Genomic DNA, 23,489 nt, shown 5'->3' with positions numbered 1-23,489 from the left:
AGAACGAACGAAATTAACCGAACTTAAGCACTTCGATAACGTTGTTTACATATTTCAAGATGGCTGCCTTCACGAGAACATGCGGATTGGAATTGAAATTACTATCAAGAACTAAAATATCGTATGTCAGCATCATCAACAAACAATATAGGGAATATGCAAGAGGTTATAGAAGGACTCCAGTCCGTGTGCTAACTGCTGATGAGGAAAAACAGAAATTTATTGACAATAAAGTGGCATTTCGAGATAGAATTCAGGATGTTGATAGACGGGATCCAGTACTGAATAATCTTACCCAATCGAACGACTTAGATCAATTGAAGTCCCTTCCAAGAATACATAAGGCAGCGGTTGATAATGCCATGTCATACGACTTGAAGGGAAATTCAAGACCAGGGAGATATACAAAGAATGCAGACTGGAAACATAATCCCATGCGCAATATTAAAGATAATGTCAAGTCTGGAGGTGACACGAAGAAAACACAGAAGAAGCAGATTACACAAAGCCAGCAACCTTATGGGAAAGGCTCACTGAATGAGAGACGTCCAGTCGAAGAAATCATACGGAACTTTTCTGGTGTGAAATATACAGTTCTTGGGTCAAAAGACAAAAAAGTTGGGTAAGAACATATCTCGTATGTGCATGATGTATCATGTTCATTCAGAAGAGAAATGTTCAAGTAATATAAGTTATCCTGTGTATTTATCTGCACCAAAATCTTAGCGCCAACAAACGGTTTTCGGAAAGTTCCACGTTTTCAATATAGTAGTGTGCTCTGTTCCTACGCCAGACATATGGTGTCAGGAGGGCAAGAAAAAACTAGGGCTTATATATTTACTTTTGATGCTTAGTTTGGGAGATGATGTCTATCCCAAGATTCCTTTAATTGATACCAATACTACACATTTTATATTAGATGAACAGATGTATAGTTGAACCACAGATATGTGATGTGATGTAAAATGTTTAAGTTTGGTGATGTGCGATTATAGTGTCCCGTCTTGTACATAAAACAGTGTCCTCCCCAATACCCATTAAGACCCTTTCCATACTATGCCAGTGGTCAATAGACAAAAGATGTGTGTGAAGAACATGGATGATCTTGTTGGATAAGACAAAAATGGAAATATTTTAGACTTTTTTAAGTATTCTGGAATTATTTTATCCTGTACATGTTATAGATATATAGATATATCCAGAAATTGTATATGTCATTGGTATAGTGTTGAGATTGAGTAAATTAATTATCCTGATCTTCATACTCTATGCTTCAAAGATAATTTTCTGACAAAGTATTCAAAAAATGGCTGAGCTATATTGCATTTTGATACTGATTTGTTTTGTTAACAATTTCAGTGTCCTGATGAGGGCAGCTAGGTCAAAGAAGCATAGAGAAATTGACAGAACTATTCTACTCGAAGGGAGCAGATTGATCAAGGATGCTTTGCAAGCTGGCGGAACACCAAAATCTATATATTTTAAAGAATTTGATGCATTGCAGAGATTACCAAAAGAATATATTCAGGAAGTTCCGATATACAAATGTGACGAAAAGCATATGAACAATTGGTCAGACATTGCCTCAGTTCCTGATGTCATGGGTAAGTTTCTCACAAGCAATATACACATATATACATGATATAACAGGGACAATAACCAAATATTTTATAACAGGTTGTGTTTGACCTCAGATTTCCATAAGTGTACATTGAAGTGCCAACTCTGCTTCCATTTCAGTTAATTCAGTGGTATATGTTTCCTGTCTTAATCTTAAAAAGTCAGCAAGTTGTCAATTAATGGTTAATGGGAAATGGTTAATATAATGTACACACTGATTAGTTATACCAAAAGAATTTCAAAATATACTGAAACGAAAAAGAAACGCAACATGGAAAATTGTGATTAATTTTGTATTAAATATACATATCTGTATAAAAATCGCGGAAATAAACATGCACCCTGCCTAACACCCATACCAATCTTCAAAATCACCCAAGTGTGACTAGAGACCTATGCACTTCCGGCGCGGTAAAAACATCAAAAACCGTGCCTGTACAAACATATGCGTTCTTTTTTCATTCAAACTAGTATCAATTCATCACTAACATTGAGCCACATCATCGCCAATACTTTTGCAAACAATAATTCCTTTTACAATTATGCCACGGTTATCAAAGGCAGAGACCTATATACTAGGGACTCGCAACAACCGCTTTTCTCGCAGAGTCACGACCTCACCTTTTGTTCTCATGACCGGAAGTATATTTAGCACGAGATCTAGCGAGACCAAGCGCTGCGGCTGCGCAATAGGTGGATATCGGAGTTGTTTATATTAGTGACATGTGCCGTGCCAAGAGATGGCGACGGACGACTGTCTGTCTGAGATAACTTCACACTGGCGATAGTTATACCTATTCACTGTAATGTATATCGGCAGATGTGAACAACGATATTTAACGTAGTGTCCGCCGAAAAAAGCACCATTTTCCGTTAAAGATTCATATAAATGTCGTTCGATTTTCTGCCATTAGCCGATGATCTAAATTTAGATGTATAGAGAAATATACTGACGACGATTCTTATATTTTCGATAGTGATACTGACTTCAGTCAGTGCTTCCCTAATTATACCGGACTCTCACAAGGGGAAATATAATCACCTGTTATTTTCTTTGTATCTAAATACACTTTATTAATGACAACTGTCCAAGTATTGAATTACAGATGCTTGATCTTTTCTTGCTAATGTATATATACCGACGACATGGCTTTATTTGTTAACTGCCCAGAAGATTTACAAATTATGTTGGATTCTTTATATGCATATACCATAAAATGGAATCTGGAGGTCAATGTTGATATAACTAAAATCATGGTGTTTAGAAATTGTGGACAAATAAGGAATAATGAGCCATGGAAATATAATAATGAATAATAATGACAATATAGAAATTGTTGACAGTTTTGAATTATTGGGTATGCTGTTCAACTACAATGGGAAGTTTTACAAAACACAAAAACATTTTGCAGAACAAGGCAGAAAAGCTTTATTTTCTCTGACTTCTCTTAGAAATCATAGCTTGAATGTAGAAACTTATTGTTCTAATTTTGATTCGTATGTAAATAGTATTTTACGTTATGCATCGGAAATATGGGGATTTCATAAAGCACCGGATGTCGAAAGCGTACAATAGAAATTCTGTAAAAAAAATACTTAACTTAATAAGGTGCCTAAATCAACTTGCAATGACTTCGTTTACTGTGAATTGGGTAGATTACCATTAACTATTATGAGAAAATTAAGAGTGTTCAAATATTGGTGAAACAGTCGGATAATCTGGTATTGAAAACATCTCTTGATGAAATGGTAAATGAGAATGATGTGTGGATATGTGACATTAAGAATGAATTTGCTGCTTTAGGTATTGAGTACATGTTTTATTCTTATTCACCAGTAGACTATGCTTTTAAAAGCATTGAGCAGATATTGACTGATGTTTCAAAACAAAACATGTTAACAGATATCTAGTTCGTCGAAAGGTATATTATATATCGATATCTGATAGATAGCCACTGTGTACAGTTTTAAACCTATAGAAACTAAATATAAATGTATGTGGAGCATCCTCACACAAATTAAATATAGAAATAGATAGACATAATAATATTACCCAAAGAAATAGAACCTGTAACAATTGTGATTTGGGCGACATTGAGGATGAGTTTCATTTTATTTTGATATGTCCATTATATACAGGTCTGAGGGTAAAATGTATGAAACAATATTACTACAAAAGACATTCTGTTTTTAAATTAATCCAACTATTATCTTTTAATAATATTTAATTAATGTTAGAGAGTTGTCAAATTTAGGTTATTATCTATACTTGGCTTGCAAAAGACAAAATTTATTAGTGTAGATAATTTTATATTGAACAGTTTTCATGTACATGTACAGTTTATGTAACACTCTCCTGTACACATCTGTAGTTGTTTAATGTTATATATCTTGTATACCTATAGGCCTTAGAGCTCATCTGCACCCACCACTAGACCAGTGATTCGTTGATTTATTTCACCAGCAGTTTTACAGTATAAAAACCAGCATTAAAACTATGCCTTTTATCTTTTTTTTAGAGATATTTCTTGTTTATTAGACAAATGCTATAGCAAAAGTCTTAAGTAAAATGAAAAAAAAAAAACAACAACACTGTCATGTTTGATGATTGATAATATTTTATTATTTAGTATTGAAAACTTTGATAGTACTTAGGTCATGTACCAATGGTAGATCTTTTCTTCTTTGGCATTCTGAAAAAAAAATCAAGTTTAATAAGTATTGATACATTATGGTATATGGTAAGATTTAAATTTGAAACATTCAAATTTCAAATACCCTGCAGTAAATTCATATACCCCAAATGTTGATTAAACAGATTCGTACATTCAAAATTAACCTAAAAACATATATATCTAAATATGAATGGACCCATTTAAGTTTAATTAGGAAATGAGGACACACCTGAGGGATTTTTGTCTTCCAGAGTACAGGTAAATATTTAGATTGTATACTGCACAGCATGCCTTTAGTGAACTCTAGTATTTTGGGGAGATGGACATGGCCAGCCTCAGGGCAGGTGTTGACAATGAGACACACCTGTTGATTGATGTATATCTCAAAGGTAATAAAGGTGTGGCCAATGTCCTTATGGTTTGGATGGATTGGGGGAGCCCAGGTGATCACCATGACAATATTTTTTTCTGTAGACCCAGAAGTACAGGTACATACAGGTACATGCTCTACATATATTCTGAATGGACCCCCTTTGAGTTTATTAGGAGATGCCCCATGACTAGGTGTTAATGTTTTTATCAAAGGTGAGGTGTGATCAATGCCCCAAAGGTTGGGGGGGGGGTGTATATATGTGTGTATATATATCGGTCATAATGGGGAAAAAATATATAACATTTTGATTTTATTAATTTCCCACACAATACAATAAAATATATACCGCAGTATTTAATGTTTTGCTATGTGCAAAAGATATCATAGCTATTATATTCCAACACACTCATTCCTCGATCAATCCCTGCAATTCTGTATCAAATATCTGTTTTGAAACACTAAATAATTTACAAAAAGTATAATATTTTATTTTATTTACATTAGACTGATTTATGCTTTTTTCGATTAGTTTCAATTAATGCATTTCTTTCAATAATGGCTTAATTATTCATGAGATCAATGTTAACAGAAGTCATGATTATACTATATAAAATTCCACAGATTATAGCTATCAAACCACTAATCTAATCATAAATATGATATTAAAGTTGAATTGAATATAATTAATGGATAGTTTAAATTATATACACCTTCCAGTTAAAAACAAAATAGACGATAGTATACCAGCCATCTTTTTCTCTTGTTTTGTTTACCAATTTTCACCGGGCAATAACTAAATATTCACAATGAATTACACAACAAATTTGACTAAACGCGATAGAGTAACTATCGAGCAACAATTATTTGAAAACCATTTTGAAATTGGTCAATAAATAAAAAAGGAGTTAAACTGAAACCATGTAGCACTGTCCTTAACATGTACACCAGCCATTCACGATTTATAACCATAATTTGTTTTGTTTACTTATTTTCACTGGGCATTAACTAAATATTCACAATGAATTACACAACAAATTTGACTAAACGCGATAAAGTAACTATGGAGCAACAATTATTTGAAAACCGTTTTAAAATTGGTCAATAAATAAAAAAGGAGTTAAACTGAAACCATGTAGCACTGTCCTTAACACCAGACATAAGCGGCCCGACATGGGTGTGCCTAATGAGTGTCCTGTGAGGAATGAGTGTCCTGTGAGAGTTTTTTCACGCCCCGCAATTCGTTAAGTGATATTTTTAAATATTTTTTTCTGTATCATACAGATGAACATCGAACCCATTAACATGCCAAATTTGACTTTGATTGGACGTGTGCATATTATGCATTTTTAACGACATAGTTACGGTGCAATGCACATGCGAGTGTCCTGTGAGGTTTTTGCACGCCTCGCAATTCATTAAACGATATTTTAAAATTATTTTTTCTGTATCATACAGATGAATATTAAACCTAATAACATGCAAAATTTGACTTTGATTGGACGGGTGCATAACATGCAAATGTAACGGCGAACACGAAGTTACGGTGCCATAAACATACGAGTGTCCTGTGAGGAATGAGTGTACTGTGATTGTTTTTGCACGCCCCGCAACTCATTAAATAATATTTTAGAATTATTTTTTCTGTATCATACAAATGCACATTGAGCCTATTACCATGCAAAAGTTGACCTTGATTGCACGAGTGCATATTATATAAATGCACCGTCAAAGTTACATTGCAGGGTGTCCCGCGAGGTGTTCGCACGCCCCGTGATTTTGTTTACCTTTCGAATACATGTACAGTGTGTACTAGGCTAACTAGTGAGTGTCCTGTGGCGCCGTGCCAACCTCGGGTACCTTGCCGCAGGCATGGTCACTGGTGATTGAACTGCTCAAACTTCAAAACTATGTCCGTTATATAAGAAATACAAATACACCTATTTTCTCCCAAAGTCCGTTTATAAGAATTATACAATAAATAACTTTATTACGCCTGAAATATACGTATTTTATCCCCAAGTCCGTATATAATAATTATTCAAAAAATTAACTTTATCATGCTCGAAATATACGTACATTTATGTATTTTCTCCCAAAGTACGTTTATAAGAATTCTACAAGAAACAACTTTATTACGCCTGCAATATACGTATTTTCTCCCTAAGTCCGTTTATAAGAATTATACAATAAATAACTTTATCATGCTCGAAATATACGTATTTTCTCCCAAAGTCCGTTTATAAGAATTCTACAAGAATTAACTTTATTACGCCTACAATATACGTATTTTCTCCCTAAGTCCGTTTATAAGAATTCTACAAGAATTATCTTTATTTGATTTAAACATATTTTATTTGTCATTTACAATGTGTTACAAAGGGATTGGGCACAAGTTTTCCAACTTATATTAAGCCCTCTCCCGATACAATTTTACATTGAGAAAAAATTCACATGATGGTAGTTTTATTTACATATTTACAATCTAATTTTATAAGAAATAGAGAGAAAGAGAGAGAGAGAGAGACAGAAGGGGAGGGAGACGGAGAGAAAGGGGAAGAGAGGGGGAGTTGGAGGGGGGAAGGAAGAGAGAGACAGAAAGAGATTTTATAAGATATTGATACAAATAATCTTATATATATGGGATATACATGTATATCTAAATACTTCAAAAAGACAAATAGTTTTGTGGTAGACCTAAGCGGACTCGGGCAACAATCACTTTGGTACACAATTCGACTTTCCTTTCGTTCAAACTTGTCTAATGTCTATGATAATCCATGCCAGTGGTGTCTTCCTCCTTTTCTTTTCTGGTCCTTCATTTATAACATTTCACACACACCCGAATGTCACCCGAGTCCGCAAAGACAAAAATACAATGTACATTAATTTCCAATTAAGATATTTTTAAAATCTATTTGTATTTTTAATAAATAGTTGGGTTGATTGGCATATAGTTACATTTTCTTGATGAGAAAGTTCATTTTTTCCGAATAGCAGAAGTTGCAGGTCTAGTGGGATGAAATAATTTAGATCACGAAACAGTTGCAAACGCTGAACAGAGTAATTATTACATTCAAAAAAGAAATGATATGCATCTTCAACAGGGTGTCCACATTGGCAGTGTTTAAAATTAATCAAATTTGCATGAAATAAATCGTTGTTAAGAGTACTAGATCTGTTTCTTAATCTTGCATGCATAATGTTATGTTTTCTGTCACCAATTTGATAGTAGAAGGGAACTTTTGTGTCTGTAAAATTTTGAAGAGAATGTTTAAAGGCCGAGTACGTAACACTTTGTCGGATTTCGTTATCTAAATGATTCCATAGTTGGATAGTAGAGGGAAAGAAAGATGAATTAGTAAGATGTAAACGGTAATTTGGTAACGAGTAATTATTGGCATTTCTAAGGTTATATTGAGAATTTTCTGATACTAATGGTGGGAGAAGTGATGTTAGGTAATTTGGAGATAATTTATGTTTAATTTTATAAAAAAGCTGCAATTTTCGCCTAGAGCGTCTAATAGCAAGAGGTTCTAAACCACTTTCAGAATATAATGACTGTATACTAGTGTAAGATGGTAATCCCGTAATCACACGTGCAGCTTCTAGTTGAAGTTTTTCTAGTTTATCTGAGTCACCGAGACTACACCCATCCCATACCTCACAACAATATTCTAATAATGGTATAATATACGAAGTATATATTCTATATAAAGTGTGGCGATTTAATATATATTTAAGTTTACGCAAAACACTTATCTGTTTCGATACCTTTTTACAAATACCATCAATATGACTGGTCCATTTACAATTTCCGTCCAATATAACTCCCAAGTGCCTATGATTTTCTACGAAGTTCACACTAACATTATCAAATTTAATATCAATTACATAATCTAGCTCAGAATTATGGATAAGCAGTGCCTCTGTTTTGGAAGGATTAAACTTTACTAACCATTTATTTGCCCAATTTTGAATGTGCTCTAAATCGTTGTTGATTACAGATTCAACATTTTGAGGGGATGGATTTGAATATAATAATGACGTATCGTCTGCAAACAACTTTGAAAGACTTTGTAGATTATCGGAAATGTCATTAATGTATAAAATAAATAACAAGGGACCAAGTACAGAACCTTGTGGAACGCCAGCGTTAGTAGTTTTAACAAGTGATTTAGAGTCACCCACACAAACTTGTTGTTTCCTTTCACTTATATAATTTAAAAGCCAATTTAAAAGTTTGCCGCTAATACCATAGTTTGCTAGTTTCACCCCCAGTCCCTTGTGCCACACACGATCAAAAGCTTTCGATATATCACAGAAAACTAAACATGTAGGATGTCTTTTTTCTAGATTTTCACACAAAGTGTGATAAATTTCAATAAGTTGATGAACTGTCGAATGGCCAGGTTGAAAACCAGACTGAAACTTATATATTAATGAATGATCTAGCAAGTAATTATTTAAATATTTAACAATTAACCTTTCAAAAACTTTCCCAACCGTACTGAGTAGTGAAATTGGCCTGTAATTCGAAAAAATATGTTTGTCCCCAGATTTAAATAAAGGTGTAACTAATGCATGTTTCCACAATTTAGGAAAAACTCCAGTTTCCAGAGAAGCTCTAAAAATAATACTCAATGGTAAAGCTACTGAATTTGCTGTATTTTTTAACATATTGTGACTGATTGTATCATTCCCAACAGCTTTATTTATATTTAATGATTTCAGTATGTCAGTTATGTCACTCGTTTCAAATTGTATGTCAGAAATAGTGGAGCCAGTCCGTAATTCAACTGTCGGTACATCAAAATTATTGTCGTCAATAGTAGAAATTGAAACAAAGTAATCATTTAAAATATTAGCTTTATTATCATCAGACATTTCAATGTTACCGTGTATATCTCTAATAGGTGGGATAATGTTCGAATCATGAGGTGTTTTTATTAATTTACGAATAATTTTCCAAAAATTTCTAGGATTTGAACTTGAATATCTATCTAAGATACCATTTATATCAGCATAAAAAAGTTCTTTTGTTCGTTTCTTCAGGTTATTTACATGATTACGTTGCTTCCGGAAGTTAGATAAGTTTCTGTCTGAACGGTCTGATTTATATAATTTCAACAGTCTATTTCTTTTCCTAATTTCCTTACGTAAAGTTGAGTCAAACCAAGGTTTGTCATTTGATCTGATCGTCACAGTCCGGGTCGGTATACATTCTCTGGCTATGTCGAGGTATCTAGTCGTAAAAAGATTACACATATCATCTGGTGAATTAGCATTCGCAAAAAAGTCAACCCAGTCCGTCTCGTCTAATATACTATTGAATAAATCATAATTTGCATTATTATAGCATCTAATCTCCCTGTCAAACGTCCTTCTGAAATTCGTTCTAACAGTCAATTCAGCAGTTGTCGCCTTATGGTCCGAAATGTCACTTTCAACGTCAATAATATCTGCATAAGTAAAGTTACACGTGTCGGACAGTATAATGGGGTCAAGTAAGGTCGAGCTAGTGCGACCTACACGTGTCGGTCTATCTATAATATTCGAAAGGTGAAAGGAGTCGAGAATATCAACAATTGCATGATTTCTACTAACAGTTAAAAGATCTACGTTTATGTCACCAACAATTACTACCCGTGAAGTTTCATTAAGAGCAGTTTCAATAGAGTGTCGGAAATAATTCCAAAAAGTAAGAGCACATTGTGGAGGTCTATACACTGTACATAGAAGGTATTTTTGCTCTGGAAACTGGAGTTCTGTCCAAATCAACTCCCCCTCCTGGAATTCTAGATCAACTCTACGACGAGTGCACAAGAGACTGGACGTGTAAACAGCTACGCCCCCTCCCGGTGTTTCACGGTCTTTTCGGTATAAATCATAGCCACTCAGGAGTATATCAGCATCTACAGTTGAAGTATCAAGGTGAGTCTCAGTGACACAAACTACATCGTAATCTGACGCTATATTTTCCAGAAACGATATTTTGTTTTTCAGACTACGAATGTTTAAATGAAATACAGAAATGTCATTTATTTTATTCGGACCAGGGTTAGGATGAACGTCGTTACAGGATAGGATGAGGAGTTGTAATAAAAGTAGAAAACAGGAATTATTAGTAATGGCAGACAAAGTAGTTTGAATGGCTAATAATAATGTAGTAATGCTATGCATCAACCTAGACCTGCATCTTTTTAGAATTTTACCTATAGAATTAAATATGACAAAATGTAGTGTAGTTAATATACCATGTGTACGCTGGTAGAAACAACCAATAGCTACTCTATATTGTACTAAATCATTACCCATAATCATCGAAAATTAAGTATCGACAGGAGTAGTCATCAGTTGCACCCACCAACGTTTTATACTGCGAGAGACTATAGCCAACATACCCAACCATAAGAGTAACATAGGGAAAAGGAGGAAAGGAAATACTTGAAAAAAGACATAAATGAAGGTACAAAAGGAAAATGTAAAGAAAGCACATAGATTTCATAGGAGGTAATGGGTTTGTGTGGTGTAGAAAAGATATATAAATATATAACAGAAGGCATATGTTACAAGTTGTAATGGAAGTTAAACATATGTATACTAAAAAGTGAATGCATTCGAATAACATCAAAAAGTATTCGAAAATTGTGTTACAACCATCAGACATGCAGATACTATACATAAAACGTTAGATATATACCAGATTTGTTTTTATACTAATCAGAAATTATCTAATATTATAGCATCAGCACCAGGTATGTACCAGATTATACTCATCAAACTGGTAATATAAATACTATAACATCACATATCTCAGGTTTGTTTTTATACCCATCAGCATAGTACTATAAAAAGTATAACAGCATACATATATCAGGTTTGTTTTTATACCCATCAGCATAGTACTATAAATAGTATAACATCACATATATCAGGTTTGGTTTTATACCCATCAGCATAGTACTATAAAAAGTATAACAGCATACATATATCAGGTTTGTTTTATACTCATCAGCATAGTACTATAAAAGTATAACAGCATACATCTATCAGGTTACTTTTTATACTCATCAAAATGATACTATAAATAGTATGACATCTCAGGTTTGTTTTTATAGCCATCAGCATAGTACTGTAAAAAGTATAACATCATACATATATCAGGTTTGTTTTATACTCATCAGAAACTGGTACTATAAATAGTTTGACAACAGGTATGTTACTATACCCAACAAACTGGTAATATAAGCAGTTTAGCATCAGACATATCAGGTTTGTTATAATAATCATCAGAAGTGGTACTGTAATTAATAGACATATACCAGGTTTGTGTTATAACTTAATGCGAACTAAAAGTAGTCCAAGCATAGTGCTAGTCAATAGACCTAGCTTATTTTGAATTTGTGCATAAACAAAAATATATTTGAGGCACAGCTATGGTGTATTCGTCATTGACAGAGGAAAACAACACGCATACGTGCATTTGTGTACATTTGCGTGTCTTCAACGACGTTCGAGCTAACTTATGACGGGTAATATTTTTTTCTCTAATTCAGAGAATGAAAACACGCGTATGAAATATAGACAATAAAAAGAAACATGGTACAATGTATATAAACTTTCAATGACGTCCGAGTATTTAGTCTTTCAATCATAAACAAGTAGAAAATTAACCCATTTCTATTTCCAACACGACATATTTTTTTTTTTTTTTTTTTTTAGTACCGTAATTTAAGCATATACCTATAAGTATACAACAACCGTTAAACAGGCGGTCGTACACGTACATATACGTGTCTTATATTAAACTGATTTTGCTGAAGATATTGACAATCAGTCTAACAAAAAATAATATTGTACAATTTGTGTACATCCAAATAAAGAAAACTTGAGGTACACAACAGCATAGAACATTAAACCAAGCAACCTTTGATGTGGGAAATACACAGATATACGTGTACGTGCGTAAATTTTCGTGTTTTCAACGAATTTCAAGCAAACTGGTCTATGTACACGTGTGTGTACTGAGAATTATTATTATTATTATTTTTTTTTTTTTTTTTTTTTGGCAATATAACATAGAAATATAGCAAAAATAAAGCAAAACTTAAACACAGATTATGAGGTTGATAGACAATAAGATGTACTTGTCGGAAAAGTCTGTTTTGTGTTCATGACGGGTAGTATTTTTTTTCTAATTCAAGGACCATTATCTTTATTACGCCTACAATATACGTATTTTCTCCCTAAGTCCGTTTATAAGAATTATACAATAAATAACTTTATTACGCCTGAAATATACGTATTTTATCCCCAAGTCCGTATATAATAATTATACAAAAATTAACTTTATCATGCTCGAAATATACGTATTTTCTCCCAAAGTCCGTTTATAAGAATTCTACAAGAATTAACTTTATTACGCCTACAATATACGTATTTTCTCCCTAAGTCCGTTTATAAGAATTCTACAAGAATTAACTTTATTACGCCTACAATATACGTATTTTCTCCCCAAGTCCGTATATAATAATTATACATGTATATGTATATAAAGTGAGTTAGTTGGCATCACCAATCAATTCATATAAAAAAAATATTTTAAAATATCACTTAACGAATTGCGGGGCGTGAAAAATTTTTCACAGGACACTCATCCTCACGGGACACTCATTCCTCTCAGGACGCTCACATCGTAACTTTGGCGGTACATTAGCATAATATGCACACGTCCCATCTAAGTTAAATTTGGCATATTAATCGGTTAGATGTTTTTCTGTATGATACAGAAAAAAAAATTAAAAATATCACTTAACGAATTGCGGGGCAGATCAATCGATTAGATGTCCATCTTTATTATACAGCAAACATAATTTTAAAACATCAGATAATGAATTGCGGGGCGTGAACAAAAACGCTCAAATTTTATTAACATGACAATATATCACCTGTCGACCTGTTTGTGATTGTACATTACAAGTTTTCAGACTGAGATTAACAAATTCTATGTATTAATAACAGTTTACCATTATATTTGGTTATATATTATGTATAAGTTATATTGTTCAATTCTATATTAATACGTCTAACTCAAGTAGCTTAAACAATGCATTAAGTTATCATATGTGCGTAAATTACATGTAAAAGGAGCAGCACAAACCGGCCCGCACATTTAAGAAAAAAAGGTTTCAGCAGTTTAATTAATAGTGATCCATGCCTGCGGCAAGGATATATAACTAACACGTCAAGGTACCCGAGGTTGGCACGGCGCCACAGGACACTCAATGGGTGGTACATGTGTACAGCCAAATTCTAGGGATTTCTGGCGAGATATTGGAAAAATTGGAATTGTAAATGAACGGATCGCGCCAATACCACTAAAAGTCAAGGATCCCGACGGAAACACCGTAAATGATACAAATGCTGTTCTGGAACGCTGGCGATTTGATTACGAAAGCCTTTACGCGACGGACAGCGAGGACAGTACTTCATATAATGAGGAACACTTCCGAACGGTGAAAGAGCGTATCGCTAATGATACTGTTCCGATAAAGCATGATTTCAATATATCTGAGCTTAACGCGCCAATTCAACGCCAAGAGATTATGGACGCTATATGTCGTGCTAAGATCGGTAAAGCTGCGGGAATCGACAGTATACCGGCGGAAGCATTGAAAAATGATACGTGTGTTGACATAATGTTTTCTCTGATTAGTCATTGTTTTACCCACGGAGTTGTGCCGGATAAATGGAAACAGGGAATTATTAACCCGATTGTGAAGCCGAACAGTACGGAGCCAGGAAACCCACTTACATATCGTGGTATTACATTGTTATCCGTTCCATGCAAGGTGTATTGCGACATCCTCAATCGTCGTCTTTCCTCTTGGCTAGAGAAACATAACATCCTTCATGACGCGCAGAACGGATTTCGCAAGGACAGAAGTTGTCAAGATCATGTCTACTCGCTTTATAGTGTTGTAAAGAACCGCATAAATGCCAAAAAATCGACGTACTCGTGTTTCATAGACCTACGTAAAGCATTTGACACGGTCGACAGGGAATGCTTATGGTATAAGCTTTTACAATCGGGAAAAAAGGGCCCCTTGTATAACGCTGTGTTCGCACTTTATAACGGCGTCACCTGTTGCGTACGTGTTAACAACTTACATACGGATTGGCTATCTGTGTCCCGTGGCGTAAAACAAGGATGTTTAGCCTCACCGACGCTATTCGCGCTGTATATAAACGATTTAATTGAGGAGCTGAACTCCTCTGGTGAAGGAATCGACATAGACGGCGTTAGTCTGAGTTGCCTTTTTTACGCTGACGATATTGTGCTAATGACGTCATCAGAAGACAAGTTACAATCGCTTTTGAACATAGTGTCATCATGGTGCGCACGCTGGCGGTTATCCGTGAATTCTGGGAAGACAAAGATAGTACATTTTAGACCTCGGAGCTTACCTGCTACCCAGTATGCATTTAATTGTAACGGCCATTCTTTGGAACGCATGGATCGATATAAATATTTAGGCCTCTGGTTTGACGAACATGCTGATATGAAGCTAGCAGTGCAAGAACTATCAAAATCTGCAAGTCGAGCCCTTGGACTTCTTATTTCAAAGTTTTACCGTGCCGGTGGAATGACGTACTCGGTATTCACAAAACTTTATGAAAGTCTAGTACAGCCAGTGCTACTGTATTGCTCTGCAATTTGGGGTCAGGCTGAACGTAGAGAAATCAACAACGTCCAAAACAGAGCAATCAAGGTGTTTCTTGGAGCGACAAAGAATACGTCAAACGCCGGCGTCATTGGTGACATGGGCTGGTTGTCTACCCTTAGCAAACAGAGGATTGAAGTGTTCAGGTTCTACTGTCGTGTGAAGTCTGCTAACCCTGACAAGTTACTAAGAAAGATTCACAACTGGTCCATGCGAAGGCGTGATTCGTGGGACGCGCGGGTAGTGAAACTCGGGAAAAAATACAGAATCGAAAACTTATTGGAATCTGCCGTCAGACCCACTTATCACACTGTAAACGCCATTAAACTTAAAGTTCAACAAAAAGACGAAAGTGACTGGTTCGGACAAATTTGGAACGATCGTGGTATTGTGTACGGTAATAAGTTACGGACTTACCGGAAGTTTAAGAAAGACCGCAAACCAGAACATTATGCTAAACAGTACATGCCTAGACCTTACCGTAGCGTTCTAACCAAGTTACGTTGTGGAAGTGCTCCTTTAAGGATCGAGACTGGTCGTTTCAGTATACCTCAAACTCCTTTAAACGAACGATTTTGTGTATTTTGTACAAACAATGTAGAAAATGAAATTCACTTTTTGTGTGAATGTCCTATGTACAGCGATCTAAGACTTAATCTTTTTCATTCTATGGAAAGCGTCTGCGAAAATTTTAAAGAATGTGATATCAATAACAAGTTTAATTTATTAATGGATAATTCAGATATTCAGTATTTATTAGGTAAAACAATATTTTTAATGCTTCGTAGAAGAAGAGTGTTTTTAAAATAATGCGTCTTCTTATCTATTCAAATGTACATGTATATTAGTAGTATTCTATGCTTTTAGTCTATGTAATATTTTTAGATGCATGTCCCTGTGTATTTGATGAAATATAGTTTTAATGACACAAAGTGTCTCATAAGCCAGTAATGGCTGGATGTTGATATAGTTTTATGTATTTTGAAAAGTTGTAATTGATATGTGTATATTTTAACATGTGACACTATAATAAAATATTTTATTGATTGATTTATTGATTGTGTATAACCGGTGTCTTCCCACTCAGCCAACATATCCTATTTTAACATTGGGGGTAGGAACAATAGAGAACAATAGGCACTAATTACAGGTAAGTTATAGCCTGTTTTGGAGAAGTACTTGATTCTCAGGTTACCTGTGTTACCGGTATTACCTGTGCTACATGCTGTTATCAGTTTGTAGATAATGTATACGAAATGTATATGTATCACAAATACTTTTATTATATTAAAAAATTAAAATAAAATAACTCAAATTTTCATAAATTACTGAAAATAATTCATTTTTCTATATCTTTCATTGTTAAAAATTTCACACTTTATCATAATTATTATGTTTTATAAATAAAACAGAAAATACGTTTGTTCAATTTTAACCTTTACATTGAAAGGTCACATTATCAATACGTTTAAGTCAACGTTACCTGTTTCATTGTAATATATAACAGGTATATATAATGTACTTAAGAGAAAACGATTAAAAACAAAACACTTTAAATCACATTTTAATAGTTCAAGTAAAACAAATCATGTATAATAGTGAAACTGATTGAATAATAAAGCACAAATCAGTATAATCCTAGAAAGCACGGATAAAGTTCACAATATCACCAAAGTCAATTAATCATATCGGCGGTTCTCATATATGCAGTCTTCACATACGAAATTATTCACGTAATAAATAGTTCAATCTTATTATTACAAAGAAATACTAGTCTATATAATTGTCACTTCCTTTAACACGAGTATATGGTAATCATAACCCTTGCAAGTTCAAGTTGCTTTATGAAATTGAATGTTAAATTACGCTTGTATATAATGTTTAGAATACACAAGTTCCATTTCTCAAAGTATATCATAAACACTTAGGTCCCTTTATGAAATTGAATGTTAATGTTCAGGAAACAGTAAGTGTTCAGAGAAAAATAACTAATGGATCTGGTAAAATGATTGGACCAAGGTGTATACTGTTTATTGTAATTTTGAGGGAATAACAATTGGTTGTTTTTGTGTTGGTTACATACACATACTCTTGTAAACAGTTTTGACTACATATCATTAAGTTTATGCCGTTAACTCTTTATGTGATTTTAACAAAATGCACCTTTATTTTTGTTGAAACAATAATTCCATTTGTAAGAATTAGTTGCTTATTATAAGATAGTAATCATATCTAATTGAAAGGGGAAAAAGAACAAGGGAAAAAATGATTGAAAGTACACTGTATATCATTGTTACCTGTATATGGTGCATTTTTAATTATGAAAGATTTTTCCGTTATTTCATTTTTGAAGTGTTGTGTACTATCATTATTAATATAAGTAATAAATTATCAGTATATGTATTCTGTTATTAATACGTACACATGAATGTATATTTTTAAAGGTATTCTTAAACATTTTCATCACTTTTATTGTTAGTCACCTTTGAGTCCCATGTATACGTATACTGAAACAGACTATACCTACATTTTCCACAGGTAAACTCAGGTAATGTTTATATAGCAAAAACAACATGTTGGCTGAGTGGGAATGAACCGTATAACCATCGGTAAATGGGGCGTGCGAACAAATCGATCAGCACCGTAACTTTGTCGTAAAAAATGCATCATATGCACACGTCCAATCGAAGTCAAATTTGGCATGGTTATGGGTTAGATGTTCATCTGTATGAAACAGAATTTTTTTTAAAATATCACTTAACGAATTGCGGGGCGTGTAAAATCACTCACAGGACACTCATTCCTCACAGGACACTCGCGTGTGTAGTGCACCGTAACTTCGCCGATAGATTTGCATATATTTGCATTATATGCCCTTGTCCAATCATAGTCAAATTTTGCGTGCTAATATGTTCTATGTTCATCTGTATGCTAGAGAAAAAATAATTTTAAAATGTCTATTAATGAATCGCGGGGCGTGAAAAAACTCTCACAGGACACTCATTCCTCGCAGGACGCTCACATGTGTAATGCATCGTAACTTTGCCGGTACATTAGCATAATATGCACTCGTTCAATCAAGAAAATTTGGCAAATTAATCGGTTAGATGTTCATCTGTATGATACAGAAAAAAATATTCGAAAATGTCACTTAAAGAATTGCGGGGCGTGAAAAAACCTCACAGGACACTCGCATGTGCGCTGCACCGTAACTTTGTCGTAAAAAATGCATAATATGCACACGTCCAATCAAAGTGAAATTTGGCATGGTAATGGGTTCGACGTTCATCTGTATGATACAGAAAAAATTATTTGAAAATATTACTTAACGAATTGCGGGGCGTGAAAAAACTCTCACAGGACACTCATTCCCCACAGGTCACTCATTAGGTGGACCGGCCCGACATAAGCTAACCAGCGCGGTAATCGCCGTGAAAAGAAGTTGAACGGTCACATGTGCAGTCTTCCGAACATAAAGTACGACGGAATACGTTTGAAACACTAGTTTACATAAAAAAAATGCACTTACGTTTGATTCCCGTGATTTGTTATCGGACAAGAGTCTTCTATGAGCTGTGATAAAGCTGACCGTGTTTCAGGCGTACTTTCAATATGGCGTCTAAACAGTAGGAGCAGCAATGCACTCTGGGATAAATCACCCGAACTTCCGCTCGGCGGTGACGTTTGGTAAGCCAATGAGCTTGTTACGAATCCCTAGTATATAGGTCTCTGTCAAAGGTTGATAGAGGACGTGCTATAGCGATGCTTCTGGCAGGGAACACGCAACTTCACGTCGCTCGACAATTCAGAGTTCACAAATCGACTATTAGTCGATTAGTTTCACGTCTTAACGCAACAGGAAGAGTCGATGACCAGCCGAGATCAGGACGTCCACGCGTAACGTCGCGACGTCAAGACCGGGTTCTTAGGTTGGCACACCTGCGTAACAGGAGATTAACGGCCGCTGAAACGGCAATGAATACGATTGGTAATCATAACCGTCGAATTCATCCCCAAACAGTGATCAACAGACTGCGTGAGGCTAATTTGCGTGCAAGGCGACAGTACGTTGGTTTACCACTAACACCGCAACGTCGAGCACGTCGTATGCAATGGGCAACGGCACATATGCCCAGACGTTTTCCTATGAGACGTTGGAGGTCTATGCTCTTCACCGATGAATCTCGATTCACGTTATTTCGAGCAGATGGCCGTCAACGTGTGTACCGGCGTCGAGGCGAACGTTTTGCTGACGCCTGTGTTTTGGAACACGACCGATTTGGGGGTGGATCAGTTATGGTTTGGGCGAGAATCTCCCATGGTTTGAAGACGCCTTTGGTGATAGTCAATGGGAATTTAACGGCCGTACGCTATCGGGATGAGATCCTTAGGCCCCATGTTGTGCCGTTTGTTAGGCAGCATCATCTAACCTTTCAGCAAGATAACGCGAGACCACACGTTGCAAGAGTCTGTAGAGACTTTCTTGCGACACAGAACATTGTTCCTATAGATTGGCCTCCATATAGCCCTGACCTGTCCCCAATCGAGCATTTGTGGGATGAATTAGACAGAAGAATTCGAAATCGCTGTAACCCCCCAAATACCCTCCCTCAGTTAGCAAATGCACTCGTCCAAGAATGGAATAACATTCCAATACGGAAAGTCAATGCCCTGATGAACTCAATGCAACAAAGAATTAGAGATGTGATAACTGTTCGAGGAGGACACACACGATATTAGGGCACGGTTTCAAAACTGCTGCCATTTCAACTTGGATTCACGTAGGGTATTACCAATCATGACCTTCTAGCAAAGTGACCTGTTCTTAAAAATCTCTAAACATTTAAAGGATGTTACATCAATATTCAATATTAACTATTACATATGAAATTTAAACATAATGCTCACAAGTATTATTTTATTAAACCTACAATTTGAAGTTGCGTTTCTTTTTCGTTTCAGTATATATTACATAATTCAATATTCATGCATATACTGCAGATTACAACTCACTATGTCTGTTCCAGCATTGTTTCACATGCCTGAAGATGGACAGGTGTTTGTACAACCTCGGACTACCATTCCACTTACCATTATCCTGGACCAGATACGGGATCCTGGAAACATGGGTACACTCATTCGATCAGCAGCAGCTGTAGGCTGTGAGAGAATCATTGCTATGCAAGGTAAACATTGTGATGATACAAAACTGCTACAATTACAGTCCAACCCACTAAAACTCTTGATAATACAAAATCTAACTTAATACTAAAGAAAATTCAATCCACTGCAAACTGTGTTCATTATTCTTATATTGTTTATCCACTTAATACGAATGGGTTATGACGAAAACTTGGGTATTACAAAAACATGTCAGAGTGCCTTGGACACTGTTTGTCTTGTTTTAAACCCAAAGTCAGGTATGTTTTCATTACCTTTGTCATGTACCGAAGCAACAAAGAATGGTGTCGGCATATTCTATCAACAAATGCTTCGGGAAGGCGGGCTTACTGTCAATCAACTGAAGATGGACAGCAACCCGGTTGACAACCTTCCTTTGCCCGGCTACGACTTCTCCTGCATAAGGACAATACTATCATGGCTGAGCAATATCTTGATATTGACAGTAGTATTGTCACATCAGAAAATACTACTGAGACTGATCACTAGGCCCATGAATTCCTTGACAAAATCAAAATCACTCATAGAAAGCCAAAATGATGTTGCCAATTGTGTTTTCAAAGGTCTAAATGTTTTATTTATGATATTAATCAAATAATCAAATTAACATGTGATTTGATTATTTTTGAGCATAAAAAATGTAATGTGTAACTTGTGTATAAAGTGTACATGTGTTGTTCATGCATGCGACTCCACATAATAAGAAACCCTGTATAGGACGAAAGTATTTGAGTGATCCCTAGAAATTCGTCATAACCGAGTTGGACTGTATTGATTTAAATATAATAGTACAAACAATTCTTCAATTTGCATGCATCCTTCTTCTGTACCATAGCTTCACTCTTTATATCCTAAAAGAAAATTTGTACAATAAAGTATTTGATGCCTCATCCTGTGAATTTTTACCTGATATACCCCACCATGAAATGTCCAGGGATATATATATATATTTATATGTTTGACCTGTTTGTCAGCTCTTTAATCTGTGTATCTGGCATATGACTGGCTCTTAGTCCCTTACTGAACATTAGTCTATATCCAGCACAGGTTCTGTCTGTTGGTCCAATTTTCTGTCTATCTAACACAATGATATCTTTTTGTTGGTTCATTTGTCTGGCACATGTTCTTTTTATTGGTTTGTTTGTCTTTCTGTCTGGCCCATGTTCTTTTTGTTGGTTAGATTGTCTTTCTATCTGGCCCATGTTCTTTTTGTTAGTTGTTTGTCTGTCTATCTGGCCCATGTTCTTTTTATTGGTTTGTTTGTCTTTCTGTCTGGCCCGTATTATTTTTGTTGGTTGTTTGTCTGTCTATCTGGCCCATGTTCTTTTTGTTGGTTGTTTGTCTATCTGGCCCATGTTCTCTTTGTTGGTCGTTTGTCTGTCTATCTGGCCCATGTTCTTTTTGTTGGTTTGTTTGTCTGTCTATCTGGCCCATGTTCTTTTTGTTGGTTTGTTTGTCTGTCTATCTGGCCCATGTTCTTTTTGTTGGTCGTTTGTCTGTCTATCTGGCCCGTATTATTTTTGTTGGTCGTTTGTCCGTCTATCTTGCCCATGTTCTTTTTGTTGGTTGTTTGTCTGTCTATCTGGCCCATGTTCTCTTTGTTGGTTGTTTGTCTGTCTATCTGGTACGTATGTCTGTCACTTCATTTGGGTCTATATATATCTTGCTAATATCCCATCTTTCAATCTCCTTAATTTTGTCTGTCTAAATCATATGAATGGTTTTAGATGCTGCTTTAGTTTGCATTGGGGTTTTTTCCGGTGTAATATTTGTAAATGCACATTTTGTACATGTATTCATGTAAGAAATAAATATGTGTAAACAATTCTAATTTAACTTTTCTGACTTGTTTTGGGCCAAAATCTACTCTGACATCAATTTTTTCACCAGACTTTCATTTTGACCCAATTTCAAGTCCAACATTCATAAAGCCTTATATAACGGTATATATGATAACATCTTAGCTGGTACTATGCAGATAAAGTAAAATCGGTAACAGGGATCTACACTTTCTATATGGATATGATTCCTTATGCTTTGTATTTAGCTGTTTCTCAGGTACAATGCATTGCCCAACTATGATAATCAGATTTGATATGTGGGTGAATTGAGGACTTCTATATATTGCAGGGTTAATAACCACAATTAAAATTTTTGTTGGCAGAATGTGTTGATTTATGGGAACCCAAGGTGTTGAGGTCAGGGACAGGCTGTCATTTCCGAGTGCCATTTTATCGAAACATCACCTGGAACAATGTGGAAAACTACATACCTGTAGGATCACGCATTTATCTGGCAGACAAGCGACGACCTACGGATAAAAGAGTGGGAAAATATACAGACCCCGAGGACGATGACAATGTTATTGATACACTTGGAAATGATCAAAATGACTATGAAGATGACCTAGAAACAAATTTGATTTCAAACACAAGTTTTAATGACCTAGAACAAGTGAAACAATATAAACATGCACCTTTACCTGTGAGTAGTTTCTCTGATATGAACTACTGCAAGAATGACCACACTGTGCTAGTGATTGGTGGGGAGAGTTATGGTGTCAGTCTGCAAGCCCATAAATTAGCCTACGATATGTATGGCCAGTGTATCATGATACCAATGACTAATGGAGTAGAAAGTGTAAATGCAGCAGTGGCTGGAAGTGTGATAATGTTTGAGATCTTCAATCAACTACATAAACCCTCCCCTGTGGAGAATATGTCAGAACCAACAGGTGTGTCAGTGAGTGAAGATGGTACAGAGTATGAGGCTGAACCAACAGGTGTGTCAGTGAGTGTGGACAATACAGTGTAGGGGACTTAAACAACAGGTGTGTCAGTGAGTGGAGACAATACAGTGTAGGGGACTTAACCAACAGTTGTGTCAGTGAGTGGAGACAATACAGTGTAGGGGACT

The 23,489-nt window shown here is 35.2% G+C and overlaps 1 protein-coding gene across 1 annotated transcript; it reads left to right on the top strand.

Annotated features, from left to right (window-relative positions):
- Positions 1–35: 35 nt before the first annotated feature.
- LOC117333154 (rRNA methyltransferase 3, mitochondrial-like) lies at positions 36–23,489 on the top strand. Its single transcript, XM_033892305.1, has 4 exons — positions 36–622; positions 1,360–1,604; positions 20,420–20,578; positions 22,738–23,489. The coding sequence occupies exons 1-4, from the start codon at positions 60–62 to the stop codon at positions 23,385–23,387; spliced, it is 1,617 nt and encodes a 538-aa protein (XP_033748196.1). The 5' UTR covers positions 36–59; the 3' UTR covers positions 23,388–23,489.

The sequence above is a fragment of the Pecten maximus genome, chromosome 8, assembly GCF_902652985.1.
Source record: "Pecten maximus chromosome 8, xPecMax1.1, whole genome shotgun sequence".
In the NCBI taxonomy this organism is placed as follows: Eukaryota; Metazoa; Mollusca; class Bivalvia; order Pectinida; family Pectinidae; genus Pecten; species Pecten maximus.
The sequence above is the reverse complement of the archived record's forward strand: the minus strand, read 5'-3'. Positions and strand labels throughout refer to the sequence as shown.

Bases quoted from the DNA above. Each gene is read 5' to 3' on its own strand.
- LOC117333154 (XM_033892305.1), top strand. From the start codon at position 60: ATGGCTGCCTTCACGAGAACATGCGGATTGGAATTGAAATTACTATCA. The intron at 623-1,359 runs GTAAGAACATAT...TAACAATTTCAG, and splicing joins TCAAAAGACAAAAAAGTTGG to TGTCCTGATGAGGGCAGCTA. The intron at 20,579-22,737 runs GTAAACATTGTG...TTTTGTTGGCAG, and splicing joins GAGAATCATTGCTATGCAAG to AATGTGTTGATTTATGGGAA.